The 16755-nt window shown below is 45.8% G+C and overlaps 1 protein-coding gene and 1 long non-coding RNA gene across 7 annotated transcripts in view; one reads left to right on the top strand and one right to left on the bottom strand.

Moving 5' to 3' along the window:
- The window catches only part of Clk4 (CDC like kinase 4), a 22045-nt gene extending 14769 nt beyond the window's left edge, over positions 1 to 7276 (bottom strand). For 2 of the 6 annotated variants that reach the window (XM_090320933.1, XM_090320939.1), the window contains exons 1-2: positions 7186 to 7276; positions 632 to 792 (exon numbers count right to left, since the gene is read on the bottom strand). In XM_090320933.1, the coding sequence (XP_090177059.1) occupies positions 632 to 792 (161 nt within the window). In that variant the 5' untranslated portion in view covers positions 7186 to 7276. Of the gene's footprint in view, positions 1 to 631; positions 793 to 4506; positions 4653 to 4672; positions 4778 to 5121; positions 5213 to 7185 lie in introns of those variants that run through there. The other 4 variants (XM_090320934.1, XM_090320937.1, XM_090320936.1 and 1 more) reach the window with 4 other exon arrangements.
- On the top strand, positions 5005 to 16755 carry LOC150044674 (uncharacterized). Its single transcript, XR_016533075.1, has 4 exons — positions 5005 to 5404; positions 13479 to 13664; positions 15072 to 15167; positions 16599 to 16755. It is a non-coding gene; the product is annotated as an uncharacterized LOC150044674 (long non-coding RNA).

Genomic DNA, 16755 nt, shown 5'->3' with positions numbered 1-16755 from the left:
AAAAAAGCCGCCTCTAATTTTTATCAAAGCCTTTTTCTAAATTACTAACTACCTAGGTAAAACAGTAATTCTTAAAGCTAGAAACATTACAGAAATGTTAATTTCTAAAACTTCCAGAGTATATTCTACAACTATAACTTGTAGAACATAAATGACTAATCCCAATGTACTTAAAACAGTCTCAAAGAATATGTCTTATTTGCAAAAACAATGAGCACCCTAACATAAACGTCCCTCCCCTCTACTGTACATTCCATCATCACTATTGCTGAACATTTATGTTATGGAATATATTTTTCTGCCTGGGTGTTTCATTGTTTTTGTTTGATGATACTGGGTATTACATTCAGGGCCTTGTACATGCTAGGCAAGTACTCTACAAGCTTGTTTTACCCTGCCCTTGAATATTCTTTTTATTTACTAATCAGCTGTCCCCAGCACTCCCAGACAGCTTCAGACATGACAACAGGAACTTTGTTTGCCCTCAGGCAGCATTTGTAAAGACTCTTCTACTACTAAGAGCTTTTTGAATTGCTTTCTATACTTAAAAATAACATGACAGATGAAAGATATGTAAGCAAAATGACAAATCATTAAAACTATTAGGTAAAAATGCTGAAGAATAATTTACCAATCGGTGTCTTTAAACTGATGATATGGTTTACAGTGCCGGTTCTCCTGCGTACTACTGTGAGATCTCCTCTTCCGTTTATGACTTCCACTGTAGCTTTCATGTCCCCAGCTTTCTCTGCTATCCCAATCAGGGCAGTGAGTTCGTTTGGAATGCCGCATCTGTTAACCAGGGGGAAAGTGAGCTGTGAAGGCTAATGATAGTTGTTTTATATGTATTAAACATTATGTAAACATCCAGCATATGAGGTTATAAAGGCTCTATTATCTTTTAGGTATGTTTCACAAAATACAAAGCACTATCCTACTAGACTGTCAAATGACTCCTGAGTAGCACAAACCTAGTACTTAAATAATAGTTAATATTGTGAGACTTTCATATATTTTCTTTCAATTCTTATTCTCATGTTGGTTCCTCTCTTCAAGTAAGACTCATAACCTTGTTTAAGTTTTTAAAAGTAAAGATAACAATACTTAGCATAGTTTTTTGCTGTTACCTATTATTTATATGCATTTTCTAGTTATTGACATTCCATTAAAATGTTAACAATGTTACCATGTGAGCTGAAAGTGAAGACAAATGGGTGTCTCAAATATGGGACTTGGGTTTAATATGGTTAATATGGTTAAATATGACTTTGGTTTAAAAAATAGGCTTTCAAGACTCAAAGGAACATAGGCTCAATGGTTTCCCTCATTTGTCATAACCAGTAGAAAGCTTGGGCTCTCCTAGCAGAGGTTTACAATAGAGCAACACCTAGATACATAAGTCTATATAGTATGACACTAAATGAAAGGACCTCCAGGATATAGAAATAAAAGCCATATAAGTGATTGTTGTCCTTAATGTACTATGTTATCTCGCATCTCTTTTGCTGTCCCATGGTTATCTCATATTGTTACAGTATTTCACCTGGTTATCTGATATATTGTATATATGTGTATTTGGTTATTTGAAGTGGATAGGGAAGGGAGGAAAACAAGATGAGGGGAGGGGCTGTGGGGAGGGAAATGGGGACCAAGACATGAGAAAGGGTATCAATATTTGTGAAGTAATGCACCTTCTATCTGGTGAATATAATGTAACCCTTCTAATAATTACAATAAAAAATATATGAAAAAATAGGCTTTCAAGCTGGGCAGGGTGGCTCACTCCAGTAATCCTAATTACTCAGGAGGCTGAGATCTGAGGATCTTGATTCAAAGCCATCCTGGGCACTAAAGGACACTAAAGACTGGGCGGCTCTAATCTCCAATTAACCACTAGAAAATGGGAAGTGGGGTAAGACTCAAGGGGCGGGGTGGTAGCAAGCCCCATGACCCACAAAAAAAAAAATCATTAATGATGCTTCTTTTTCTCAAACTGTACACAAAGTTCCTCTAGAATGAATCCAAGCTTTGAAAATAACAGAGGAAGTGGAAAGGAAATTATATTCAATAGTGAAACCAGAGAGACCAAAAGGTGGCATTTATTCTCAGAAATTGATTTTTTTGGTCATCCTGCAGAATATGTGTGTGTGTCCTGGAGCAGACACACACAAACTGAGGGCCTGGATACTGTCCTTGGGCTTTTGTGTCTAAGGCTAGCACTTTACCACTTGAGCCACAGCTCCACTTCCAACTTTTCTGGAACTCTTTCCTGCCTGTGCTGGCTTTGAATCTCCATTCTCAGATCTCATCTCCTCAGTAGCTAGGATTATAGGAATGAGCCACCAACACAACACTGCCCCTAGGCAGTTACTTTTTTTTTTTCCTTTGCCAGTCCTGATGCTTAAACCAGGACTGTCCTTGGACTTTCTCAAGGCTAGTATTCTACCATTTGAGCCACAGCACCATTTCTGGCTTTTTCTGTGTATGTGTTATTGAGGGTATGTGGTACTGAGGAATCAAACCAGGGCTTTGTGCATGCTAGGCAAGAATTCTACCACTAGGCCACGCTCCCCGCCCCTGGGCTGTTACTCTTAAAAGTAAAATCTCATTGTTGTAGATCTGGGAGGAGAGGGGGGGCAGGGAGCATCTATGAGAAAAGCAACCCAGGCCCAGAGTTTGGCCTAGTGGTAGAGTGCTTGCCTAGCATGCAAAAAGACCTGGGGTTCGATTCTTCGGTACCACATATGTAGAAAAAAGCCAGAAGTAGTGCTGAGGCTCAAGTGGTAGAGTTCTAGCCTTGAGAAAATCCAAGGATAGACTGGCAAGAGAGAGGGGTGGGGGGAGAAGCAACCCAGGAGGATTCACACACTACCGCATGTCAGAGACACCAATCAGACCATGGTGGTGACAATTCCCAGACTCCATCTACAACCTCCAACATACAGCCTGGCTCCTTCCAGACTCAGTATCTGCACTCAATTTAGCTCCCTACCTTAATGCTTTTCCAAAACAGTTAAACTTCTAACAAGGAAGTCCAAACTCTGCTAACAGGAGTTTAAATGGCAAAAAGAATTTCACAACTCAGCAAAGAAGTTGGAATAGATTAAAATGGATCAAAACCAATCTAGTTAACCTTGGTCATGGAGAAATAAGCAAATAAACTAAGTAAAAATTTAAACGAGTTCAACTGAATTAAAGCTTTTGAATGAAGGCAGCTTCAATTCTCTAGGGAGGTTTTTCCTAAGAGATGTATCATGCCATCAAGGTCTGATGTTATCAACAGTAAGGCTTTGTACTTCAGATGTGTTTTTTTCCTTCAGTGTTGGGGACAGAAGTACTACTGGCTAGGAGAACTTTATCACTGAGCTATGCCTTCAGCCCAAACATTCAGATATTATAAGTTTAATTCATTTGCTGACTTAAATTCTATGTCTACTAGGTAACCTGTTAATGTGGCCTGTCTTGTCCCTTATTTGAGTAAAATATTACAAATTTACTTGGAAGCAAAAAAAAAAAAAAAGCTTTCTTCAGAAAAGCTCCCAGAATTTTTTTTCGATCACTAGTGAAAATTTTCCAACCCAATCCTTCAATTACTAAAATGTAACTCAAATTGGTATCTCAACTTGGTTATATATACACTCAGTTCTGGGGACTGGATCTAGAACTTCAAGTCATAAAGCATGAGCTCTATTACTGAGCTTCATCCCCATCGCCTTATGTGCTGTTAAATAACCACAAGCAAAATTACAGCTTCCAATAGTAAGAGTCATTATTATAATCATCCACTAGACAGGTTTTGCAAGGTATTTACAATTGCTTTGCTTTTTACACTTCTACCAGTCTATCACAACCACATCCTCTTACAAGGTAAAATTCTCAAATTATCAGTTATTAATAAGCAAGCATTAAAATAAAGCAGTTTCTTGTGACAGCTCAAGATCTATATTTCTCTCATCAGGTTCACTATTTACAGTTTCATTCAGTTGTTGGTCCCGGTCTTCACGTACTTCCTTCCCTCAAACCATCCTGGCTCCCGGCAATGTTCAGAAATACTTTCATAGGAGGCAAAGGGAAGATTCCTGAATCCAATTTCGAGAAAACGCTTCTTCACACACAAAGATAAACTACCTAAAATTATCGCGATACCTAATTAGTTTAAATCCCACATGTGCTAGCACTATTTTTTTTTAAATAAAAACACGAGACACAATGGGCACGCACATATATGTTCATATTAGGGATCGGTTTCTCATCCACCTTTTTACACTCCATAAAGTTTGCATTTTAAAAATGAGGAACAAGAAGGCCCGTAGAGTCAAAGCAGCAGCACAAGCCACCCGAGGAGGACAGCTTTAACCAAAGAGCAAAATGCCTTGCCAGTTTAGTATGCAGCTTCTTAGGCAGCGTGGGGATTGGTGGGGGGGGGGTGGGAGGGGTGGAGAAGAGCCCAAGACATTGCTAAACCCTCAGACACGCTCAGTCGTCTGCAACTATGGTCTGGCTCACCTTTGCGGTAAAATGCGCACGCGCACACACCCCACACGTCTACCACAAAAGGGAGAACCTGCCCTTTATTTTTCACCAGGTGAAGTCAGCCACCCTGGATTCGTCCAGTTTCCACGCCACCTCCCCCGGGGCCCTTGGCCAGGGCTGATGGCACGCACGCACGCACACGCAGAGACGAGGGCCAAGGTGTTTCGATTCGGGCGAGCCTCAGATGTTCCGGATGGCGCGGCCCGGGGACCCTGGACCCCGGCCAGCCCGGGGAAAGCGGCCCCGCGGGGATCTCCCGGCCGCTCCAGGCCCGCAGGCCGCGCCAATCGTGAGCCGAGCGAGTCGACCGGAAGTGTGAGGCCAGGCCAGAGCTCCCGGAACCGCGCGTCCGGGACCCTCACAGCCAGGGCCTGCGGCCGAACCACGACGCCCGGGCGACTTTAAGGGGTATTTGAGGTCACAGCTGAGGCAGTGCTTCCCCCCCACCCCCCCCCGCCGCGGAAACCGCCACTTTAGTCCTCAGTGACCAGAGACCGGAACCCGGGCGTTCCACCGACGACCTGGCTCCCAGACCTAAAGAAAGCTTCGACAGCCGCCTCACCCAACACGTCAGCCTGGAAGCCTTACCTCCGCAAAAGCAAAAGGCCTTTTGGCCGAGAAATGTCGCCAAACCGCCGTCGTGCCAGTCCAGTCGCTGCGACAAACACCCTACAAAATGGCGGCTGCGCCGTCGCCCTATAACCCCCTAAGGTGGCTTCTAGCTCCGCCCACGCCGCGAGAACGCGCTTACGTCACAGAGTCCCGCGCCCACCCACAGCTCGCGGAGGGCGTGCTCCTATGACGTGTGGAGGGGCGTGGCCTGATCTCCGCATTGCGGCTGCGCAGTTCGAGGAATCCGGGGCTTGATGGGGTCAGTGAAACCTGAAAGATTTTTTTTTCTTTTTCTTTTTTAATTCCTGTGGCACGCGTCTGCCCCCCGCTTACAATTAGTTATTTGGGGTGCGGCGGCACTCCTCAGCCGAGCCATTCCGTGACCCATTGTCTTTTAGTCTCAAAACTATTGTCTCTTCCTGGATCTGCACTTTGAGAGCCAACAAGGCGACGGTCCCCAAAGGCCCTGTGTCAGATCTGAAGCGGGGGAGGGAGGGACGGCGACCGGATCTAGGTGGTCAGACCTGATGGGGGGAGTGGGGGGGTACAGCCAGACCAAGATGGAGAAAGAGGATGCCTCACAAAACAAGCTCAGGAGGGGTTTGTTTCCAAGACAGTAAATCAGAAGAATAACACAAAAGTGTGGGGGGGGAGGGGGGGTTCATTGACACTTGCCTGGTGTGATCTCTGCTTTCCTAAGAATTATTTGTCCATTATTTGTCCTCGTGGGTTAATTTTATGTGACTAAGAATTATATGTGGAATCTTGAGTGAGTCCATTAAGGGGTTTGGTTAACTCAAAAAAAAAAAAAACCCAAAAAACCATTTTCAGTTCTGACATTTCCCTATCTTCTTCCCCATTTGTACGACTACTGAAGAATAATAAATTTTAAAATTATCTGCTCAGTAGCTCACATCTGCAATTCTAGGTACCCAGGGAGCTGAGATCTGAGGATTGTCCCAGAGATGCTCACCTCCAGTTAATCATAGAAAAAGCCAGATTTGGTGCTGTGGCTCAAATGTTACAGTGCTACCCTTGAGCAAAAGGAGCGCAGCAACAGTGCCCAGGCCCCAGGACAGGCAAAATAAATTTCTGAGAATTCACCACCACTACCATAAACAATGCTTAATCCAGGACCTTCATCTCTACTCAAAAACATGTCTAAGAAAATCTTGAACCACATGTTATAGCAACCAGAGGGAAATATATACTTTGAAAAGCAACCAGAAGAATATCTCAACATATATTCTAGAAAAATGTTCTCAACTACTGACATACAAAACATCTATAAAAGAATTCTAGAGTAAAAATTATTGTATAAATTAAAAGTTTATGCCGGGGGCTGGTGGCTTATGGTTGCAATCCTAGCCTACTCAGAAGGCCAAAATCTGGGGATTGCAGTTCAAACTAGACTGGGCAGGAAAGTCATAGGGAATCATCTCCAATTAACCACCAGAAAAAGAAGTGGCACTGTGGCTTAAAGTGTAAAGCTCAGAGACAGTGCCCAGTCTCAGAGTTCAAGCCCCACAACCAACATACATACAAAAGTTTATAAATAACAGGGGCGGGGGGGAGGGAAAAGGGGACCAAGACATGAGAAAGGATATCAGTGTTTGTGAAGTAATGCACCTCCTATCTGGTGAATATAATGTAACCCTTCTATTAATTACAATAAAATATATGGAAAAAAGTTTATAAATAAACTTTACAAAGGTGTAAATAAGCCTTTGCTCTCACAAAGTAATAACCTCTGTTGTCAGATATTTATTACTGACAATTACCTATCAGTATTGAGTTTGAATTTTGGTTGTCTTTTGCTATCAGTTATTCATTATATGCTAACTTCTTTATAGACATAATCCCAAAACACAACATAAACAATCCTAGGAGAGAATTAATAATAGGATACTTGCTCCAGATAGCAGTTTTCAAGTGTTAGAACCAAAATTCAAACCCAGGTGTTGATTGTATCAAACATCTTGTGTTTCATCTGTCCTAGAGACTGCTTCAACTCCTGCAACAAAACACATAGCAACTTACTTTACTTAGTCATTACAGGAAAATATGCTGAATCCATCTTTTGGGAAAGCCCAAAGGGTTTTCATAAAATACGAGGTTTCAAAGTGATATATCAGCCAAGGCTCTCACGATGAAACAATGAGCTAATTTCTCTCAAGCATATGAATACCCATGGCATTGTGACTCATAATGGGCCTGACTGGCATCCCAGACAGTTTACTCAAGGTGGATAGCAACCCTTCTTTTCCTGTGTCTTTTGACCCAAAGCTATATTACTACCAATCCAAACTATGAAAGAAGCACCCTGAGAATCCCAAAGCACCTTTGCCGGGAGGGGGGTGGTGATGGTAGAGGCTTGAACTCTAAACTTAGATTTTCTTTTTCTTGGCCATTAAGGTCAGCTTTGCCAGCAGCTGTACTGAGATTGTCTATATCAGTGCAAGGATGTCTTCTCAATCTGTGTTCCAAAGACTTCAGTGAATGATCTAAGCAGAATGTTTTCAATAATGTTTGCTATTATCTTCAAAGTTCTGCCTTTATATTATCTCTATTAACAAAGACAGTACAACTATGGAAAGTTAAATTTAGATAACTGAGTTTTATATGTACAATTTTGTATTGCTCAATATCAAGGGAGAGGGAAACAATTATCTCAAACCATTATTTTGTATATTCTTAACCAGCATTCAGAATATGAGTGTACAAATCTAGCCTTATAGAAGTATCACTGAGCCTTCCTAGCTTCTTGGGAGGCTGAGATCGGAGGATTGAAATTCAAACATAGCCTGGGCTAGAAAGACCTAAGACTCATCTCCAAATAACCACCAGAAAAGCAGAAGTGGACTTGTGGCTCCAAGTAGTAGAGCACTAGTCTTGAGCAAAAACAACTCAGGGACAGTGCCCAAGCCCTGAGTTCAAGACTGAAGACCAACTTAAAAAAAAGTATCACTGACAAAAATAACGTATGCTTATGGCTGGAGATGTAGCTCCAACTCATGCCTAAGAAATAAACACAAAAACCTGAGTTCAGATCCCACTATTGCTTAAATATTCTATAGATTTTAGAATATATATATTGTGAGATGATCAGAACCAAACAACCTACTATATGAATTATTTTGTATTTGTAGACATTGATTTACCTTCTAAACAAGTTTGTTATCCACAGTGTTATAATCAGGCCAGAGTTTGGCCTACGGGTAGAGTGCTTGCCTAGCATGCACAAAGACCCAGGTTCAATTCCTCAGTACCACATACATAGAAAAAAGCCAGAAATGGTACTGAGGCTCAAGTGATAGAGCCCTAGCCTTGAGAAAGTCCAAGGACAGTGCTCAGGCCCTGAATTCAAGCCCAGGACTAGCAAAAAAACCCACAAATGTGATAGTCACCATGTTGAATATTAGCTGTCCAGAATTTACTCCTCTTAAATAACCAACTTTGTACCATTTGCCTAATAAGTCCCTACTTCTTCCTCTCCTCAGCTAGTAATAGGTGAGAGTATACAGTATGGTATTTGTTTCCTAGTGAATGGGCTAATCGTTAAATGGATACTTTTTTTTCTTTTGAAATCATGGGGCTTGAACTCTAGACCTGGGCGTTGTCTCTGAGCGCTTCAGCTCAAGGCACCGCCCTACCGGTGCCACTTCCAGTTCCCTAGTGGTGAATTGGAGATAAGAGCCTCAGGGAATTTAGTGCCCAGGCTACCTTTGAATCACAATCCTCAGATCTCAGGCTCCTGAGTACCTAGGATTATAGGCGGGAGCTACTGCTCCTGGCTCATGGATTCTTAATAAGATGGAATTATTGGGAAGAACTTGGCATGGCCGGAAAGAGAAAGTAGGGGGGAGAGGGAGTGTGTTCCTTTTCCTGTGGAAAAAAGGAAAATTTGAAATCCAGTTCATTGTCTCTGTAGTCTAAAAGAATAAAATGAAAAAAAGTGTAAAGCTTTATTGAAGAAATTAAGACGACTTCCTGGTAAATAGAGTGCATCAAAGGAGAGTACCACCGGGAGAGTCTGTAAATCATATCAATGCCAAGAACAAGTCAAAGGATCCAGGCAGCCTTCATGAGCTCTCCATTCCTCCAATATGTACCCCCTCCGAGGGGGTGACTGTTCTCACATACATCTCTGGGGTCCCCTTAGCCCATTGTGCAATGCAAACCTTCCTAGGTGCTGCCAGACTGCTCAGGGCCTTTGTGAGTTGGTCTAGATTCCTGCACATAGGACATCTCAAGGTCATGGGCTGGCTGGTGAGGGCTTTGTCCTGATGACCTAGTCAGTGTCCTTTTCTGCTCTCCCTTGGGCACTGTGGCCATGCCCAGGCTCCTTCCTTCTTCCCTTCTCTGGGTCCTGACCACCCAAACATCAAGTCTACAGTTCTCTTGTGTTCCTCTCAATCGTGGACTGACATCTCTGAGCCAAGACAGGTTTCTTTGTCTTTGTTGTGTTTGTCCTGGACTTTGGGGCAAGAGTGAATGAAATAATTTTCAGACAGATTAGGGGCCTTTCCAATGGTCTTTAGTAATATCACTGAGGTGCGGGAAGAGCTGACAACTGCTGCAGGCATGAGGGGCTCCAAGGAGAGCAGACACCTGTGTGTGTGTGTGACATTGTTGGGGAAGGAGGCTCCATTCCCAGTGCTGTCACAAAGTTATCAAGGATCACAGGGGTTTTTCCCCCCCCCTTGTTTCTTTTGCATTATTTCTTGTTTTATTTTTAATTTGTCTTTGTATTTTTATTTTTTTAACAGGGGCTTGAACTCAGGGCTTCACAGTCTTGCGTGGCTTATTCAAGACTGGTGCTCTACTACTTTGGATGCAGTTGTCCTTCCCTGTTTTGCTAATGAACTGGCCAAGAGTTTCAGACTTGGACAGCCAGGATGGCTTGGAACCATGATCTTCATATCTTAGTCTCTTGAGTAACTAACATTACCAGCCTGAGCCACTAGCATCCAGCCCCAAGTTTCCTCTTCCTTCCTTCCTTCCTTCCTTTCTTTCTTTCTTTTCTTTCTTTCTTTCTTTCTTTCTTTCTTTCTTTCTTTCTTTCTTTCTTTCTTCCTTTCTTTTTTGTAGGTCAAGGGGTTAGAACTTTTGGCCTGGGCGATGTCCCCGAGCTCTTCAGCTCAAAGCTAAGGCACTACCCATGAGCCACAACCCCACTTGCCATTGTCTAGTGATTAATTGGAGATGAGAGTCATGTTCTTTAGTGCTCCGGCTGGCTTTGAGGCCATGAACTTAGATCTCAGCTGCGTGAGTAGCTGGGATTACAGGCTTGAGCCCCAGCACCCAGTTCCAAGCATCCTTCATGAGCAGCTAGGCAGGAGAGACAGGAAGATGCTGTAGGTGCCATGTTGCAGTGGGGGTCGAGAGGCGATCAAACTCTAAGACCACTCAGAACACAATCCGGATATTAAAAGTTTATTGAGCAGGCATTATCCATGGTGATAAAGGAAATACAAATAAAAACATACCCTAAGATACCACCATACCACAATCAGAATGGCAGGTGGTTTCACACTATAAATCTCATACTTTATAATTGGGATGTATCTGCTTGTGAGCACAAGAATGTCTCAAGATACAGCCTTAGTGTGGCAGGGAAACGTGTGATAAGTCTGGGTAAACAGAGGCAGAGGGAAGCAGGGGGAAGGGAAGGGCTCAAAGCCGCAGTCCCACAATTCCATGACAATACACTTTGCACATTACAATAATACAGTTCCCATTTTTCCACATTACATTACACTTCAGGTACAATGGGAGGGGTGGCCCCTGAGCGTGGCAGAGGACCTCAGAGACAGGAGATGAGTCCTCTACTGTGACTGGCTGGAGACCTTAGGGAGAGTGGGCAGAGAAGCCTCCTGAGGGGGGCTGGGGGCCCCAAGGACAAGGGGGAGAAGCCCCCTCCTGAGGTTGCTGTGGATCTTAGTGGTAGTGGTAAAAGTGTTCTCCCAAGGCTGCAGAAAATCCCAGGTGAAGAGGGAGAAATCAGCTGCTTTGGGCAGTAGGTTAACCCAGGGACAGGGTGGGAGTAGGGGACCTCAGGGACAGTGGGAGGAGTCCCTAGCTGTGGGTGGTAGGTTATTTCTGAGGACATGGGGAGGGTTCTGAAGCTGTGAGTCATAGGGTACTCCAGGAAAGGCGGGATGGGTCCCAAACGTTGGGTAGTAGGGGACCTGAGAAACAGCAGGAGCGTTCCACAAGCCTGGGTGGTTGGGGTCCCCAGAGACACCAGGAGCATTCCACAAGCCTGGGTGGTTGGGGACCCCAGAGACAGCAGGAGAGGTCCAAAAGCCTGGGTGGTTGGGGACCCCAGAGACAGCAGGAGAGGTCCAAAAGCCTGGGTGGTTGGGGACCCCAGAGACAGCAGCTGAGGTCCACAACCCTGGGTGGTTGGGGTCCCCAGAGACAGCAGCAGAGGTCCACAAGCCTGGGTGGTTGGGGACCCCAGAGACAGCAGCAGAGGTCCACAAGCCTGGGTGGTTGGGGTCCCCAGAAACAGCAGGAGAGGTCCAAAAGCCTGGGTGGTTGGGGTCCCCAGAAACAGCAGGAGAGGTCCACAAGCATGGGTGGTTGGGGTCCCCAGAAACAGCAGGAGTGTTCCACAAGCCTGGGTGGTTGGGGTCCCCAGAAACAGCAGGAGAGGTCCAAAAGCATGGGTGGTTGGGGTCTCCAGAGACAGCAGGAGTGTTCCACAAGCCTGGGTGGTTGGGGTCCCCAGAAACAGCAGGAGCGTTCCACAAGCATGGGTGGTTGGGGTCTCCAGAGACACCAGGAGCGTTCCACAAACCTGGGTGGTTGGGGTCCCCAGAAACAGCAGCAGAGGTCCAAAAGCCTGGGTGGTTGGGGACCCCAGAAACAGCAGGAGTGTTCCACAAGCCTGGGTGGTTGGGGACCCCAGAGACAGCAGGAGAGGTCCACAACCCTGGGTGGTTGGGGTCCCCAGAGACAGCAGCAGAGGTCCACAACCCTGGGTGGTTGGGGTCCCCAGAGACAGCAGCAGAGGTCCACAAGCCTGGGTGGTTGGGGTCCCCAGAAACAGCAGGAGCGTTCCACAAGCCTGGGTGGTTGGGGTCCCCAGAAACAGAACAGGGGTTCCTCAGCCTTGGACGGTCGAGGACCCCAGAGACAGCAAGAAGTTTCCTCAGCCTTGGACGGTCGGGGACCCCAGAGACAGCAGGAGGGTTCCTCAGCCTTGGACGGTCGGGGACCCCAGAGATATCAAGAGGAGTCCCCGGCCCTGGATGGTCAGGGACCCCAGAGACAGCAGGAGGGGCCCCCAATCCTGGACGGTCGGGGACCCCAGAGACAGCAGGAGGGTTCCTCAGCCTTGGGCGGTCAGGGACCCAAGAGACAATAGGAGGTGTCCCCAACCCTGGGTGTTTGGGGACCTCAGGGACAGGTGGAGAGGTCCCCAACCCTGGACGGTCGGGGACCCCAGAGACAACAGGAGAGTCCCTCAGCCCTGGGTGATTAGGGACCTCAGAGACAGCAGGAGGTGTCCCCAACTCTGGGTGTTTGGGGACATCAGGGACAGGTGGAGGGGTCCCCAACCCTGGGTGTTTGGGGACCTCAGGGACAGGGGGAGGGGTCTCCAGGCCTACACAGCATGGGGTGCCAAGGAATCCAGGAGTGCTCACCCGTCGCACTGCCCGGGAAGGATGCCCAGGGTTGTCCTGTGGTCTTGCAGATAACTGAGGATCTTCTGGAGAGACCTGAGGGGCAGCGCCACACATCTGAGGCTCCTCCAGAGGAGCTGCCAAGCCAACAGCCTCTTCACGTAGAGACCCTGAGGAAGGAAGTGACAGGCAGGTCAGGAGCACATCACCCCTCTGTGTCCTGAGTTCTTCATGCACCAGAGCTGCCTGCCCTGGGGGACCCCTCCATTCACAGCAGAGACCTTGGGCGTTAGTTATTCTTGGGGACTGGCCAAATGCAAGGAATAGGAAGAGAGGCAAGGTCAGGAGAGAGGAACCTGCAGACCAGCAAATGCTTTGGGGGATCAGGAGCTCCTCCGTGGGGATCAGGAGGAGAAGGTCGGCCATGAGCTGATATTCACTAAATGTCTTCATAGAAGACAAACCTGAGTTTTCCTCAGGGGTCAATTGACGGCCTGAAATCGGCTGCGGCTCCTGTCCAGAAGGGCAGGGCAATGGTTCACTGCTTGCGTTCTGGTTGGCTTCAAAAACAGTCCAATACAAATCTTGCAGATGCATCAGTATCTTCTTGCATTTTCGCCAGCTCTTCTGGATGCCTCTCTGCCTGAGTCGCTGAGCAATTTTTCTGGCTATGATCTCATACTTCTTGCTCTCTTCCAGGTGCATGATGCGCTCCAGGAACTCCCATTCTTGCAAGAAGGACTGGACTTCCTCCTCTGTCCCCAGAGCAGCTAAGAGGCCTGTGAAGAGAACCAAACAACGTGAATATCGTTGGATATCAACTCCCTGGTGATTCTTCCTTTACCTCATGCTTCCTTTCCATCCAAGGGTGCGGTTCAATTAGTGGTAGGTGATGGATTTATTTTTTCCAGTCCTGAGGTATAAACTCATGTCATGTGTACTGTCCTTCAGCTTAATCAAGAGTACTGCTCTAACACTGCAGCTCCAAATCACATCAAGAATTTTTTCTGTGTATGTTGTATGGAGGAAAAGTACCCAGGGCTTGGTTAATGCTAGGCAAGCACTCTACCAGTGGGCCACAGTCATGGCCCAGGTGATAACACCTTCATGTGGACATGCCAGATTCAGCATCTATCTGAGTCATGAAGCCTAGGATATAGAGTCACTGGGATAAATTGATATGCTGTTCAAGTGTAATTTTAAAAATACACGTTAGCCGGGCATGGTGGCTCATGACAGTAAACCTAGCTACTCAGAAGGCTGAGAACTGAGGATCAAGGTTCAAAGCCAGCCCGGGCACAAAAGGACCTGAGACTCTTTCCTCTTTAGAAAAGAGGAGATGGGGCTTGGCTCAAGGGTAGGGCTGGAGCTTTGAGCTGAAGTACTCAGGGACAGTGCCCAAGCCCAGGGATAGAGCAGTAGACTCGGGCCAGCGCCCAGGAAGAGTTGCAGCCCCAGGTACTACAAAAAGAAAAAGAAAAAGAAAAAAGAAGAAAAAAATATGCAGATCAGAGAATAGATGGGGCTTTTCTGGTACATTGGCAGCTGGGACAGGCACCCCACCCACATTGGGGCATCTCATACCACCCAGGCCTCTAGAGCCCAGAGGTCAGCTCAGTGCTTTCACTCCAGGAGCCTTCCCCATCTTGGATACACATGTCAGTCTCTGGACGTTGGATACATAGCAGGATTTCTCTAGTAGAGATAAGACTCTGCAAACATTGTACCTGTGTGCGATCGGGCTCCTTGATTTTCCTGTCTCTCCATTGCACTTTGGCTGTTTGTAGCACTGGTCTGAGCCATTTCTTCCTAATTTAAAAGAGAAGACAGAAACATTCAAACCTAGAGCTCATAGCTAGGTATGGGTTCCATTCCCAGCATTGCCTGGAAAACCTCCATGTCATTCACATAGAGAGGATTTCTCAGTGACCAACCTGTGCATTGATGAAAGGATTAGTCAAGTCAGAGCACTGGCGATGAAAACCTTTCAGGACTTCTCTAGACATTCTGCATATATGCTAAGCCAGCGGAGGATCAGGGGCCCAAGAATCACCCCTGTACTCAGGAGGCTGGGATGTGAGCATCAAGGTCTGAAACCAGCCCAACAGGAAAGTCAGTGAGACTCTTACTGCCAATTAGCCACTAAAAATCCTTCAGTGAAATTACATCTCAAAAGAAACAACAAACCCTGTTGAGACACAGTGCCCCAGTAGCAACACAAAAATACATTGGGGAGCTTCAGTTTCTGTCTCTTGACCAAGAAAGTGTCCAAGTCAGTGTCCCCTTTCCTAGCTCCTTTGTGTTAAGGAAGTTAAGATGCTAGATGAACCCTGGAAACCAATGGATTTTAGACCCTGGACAATTCAAGCCAAGGCTGGTGATGAAGAGGTAAGAAACTAGTGTGAATCAGGGGCCCTGGGCTCTGGCTTGTCATCCTGTCTACTGGGGAGGCTGGGGTATGAGGATCACCATCCAAAGTCAGCCCAGGAGAAAAAGCGCATGAGACTCTTCTGCAATTGATTGCTCAATGCCAGACGTGGGGCTGTGGCACAAGTGGTAGAGCCTCAGACTTGAGGAAAAACAGCTACACAAGAATGTGAGTCTCTGAATTCAAGCTCCTGTATGGAAGAGTACAAACACACACACACACACACACACACACACACACACACACTCGCACTGACATAAAGTATATTTCACCCCAACCCATACAAGAAACTCCAACTATTCTTCCATAATACACAGATGTGGCAGTAGGCAAAGGTCAGGAGCCTCAAGGTCAAACCAGGTCAATCTACAGTGAATGACGTCCCTCTCCCTCTCACTTTCTTCCCATATCCCCTTCTTTTGTACTCTCCATTATTTGTAAGGCTGTGTAAGTGGGAGGCTCTGTGACTCAGGCTGTCCTGAGCCAAATCTGAGTGACCCCCAAAAATAACTAGAGGGAAAAGACCTGAGCCCTTCATAAAAATCCTGAGACCATCCCCCCTCACAGCAAAGTCAAACTCCAGCTCTAAAATCAAACCAAGCCATCTCCCTAGGATTTAGGATCCCACCAGCTTACCTCCATCTCGAGTTTCCTCCTGGGATTCTTTGACTGGAGTCTAGAGGCTCTTTCCAACACAGCAAGAAACTCACAGTGGAGCCCCAAGTTGAGTCCAGAGGTGCCGGGTATGGAACTGACCGGGCTGCTCCCAGCTCTTGCCAGTGTCTGAGTCCACTAGAGCCATGGCCATTTAAAGCACTGTGGACTGCTGTAAGTCACACCCACCCTACCTGAATGGGGAAGGATTGATCACGCCTTCTATAATCCTAGCTGCTCGGAGCTGAGATCTGGGGATTGTGGATTCAAGCTACCTCTGATAGGAAAATCCAAGGAGAGGGTTTATTTCTAAGTAATTCCCTCAAATTGAAAGTAGAGCTGTGGCTCAAGTGGTAGAGTGCCAGGCAGGACCATAAATAAATAAATAAATAAACAAACAAGCTGAGTATATGGCTGATGCAGAGTTCCAGCATAAGGAAAACACACACACACACACACACACACACACACACACACACACACACACACAAATCACTACTTTAGCAATTTCATCATATTGGTCGATCCTATCACCTAAAAAAAAGTTTTAATAATCGAGGAGAAAAATCCATACCTCATTTTATGATTCAAAAACAGGACTTCATTTTATTTGTCCATTTTTAGTTAACATATTCTAATTATGGGGTATGGTATGATATTCTAGCATGGTATGTGGAATGCCTAATGTTGAAATGGAAATTCTTAACATCTTTTGCCCTTATTTTCTTCCTTTATAGAACCTTTCTTTGAGTCAACATGTGGTTACAGTACCAGATGATTTTGAACAATCTAATCTGCTGGCAGCTTTCAAAGGTCAGGATTATAGCAATGTCTTATAATCTATCATCTCTGGCTTATTTTTAATTTTCTAGTGTTTGACATCTCTGAGCTCAA

This window comes from Megascapheus bottae, chromosome 29, assembly GCF_031878675.1.
Source record: "Megascapheus bottae isolate mThoBot1 chromosome 29, mThoBot2.hap1, whole genome shotgun sequence".
Classification (NCBI taxonomy): domain Eukaryota; kingdom Metazoa; phylum Chordata; class Mammalia; order Rodentia; family Geomyidae; genus Megascapheus; species Megascapheus bottae.
Note: the sequence above shows the minus strand (reverse complement) of the source record. Positions and strands in the feature narration are given on the sequence as shown.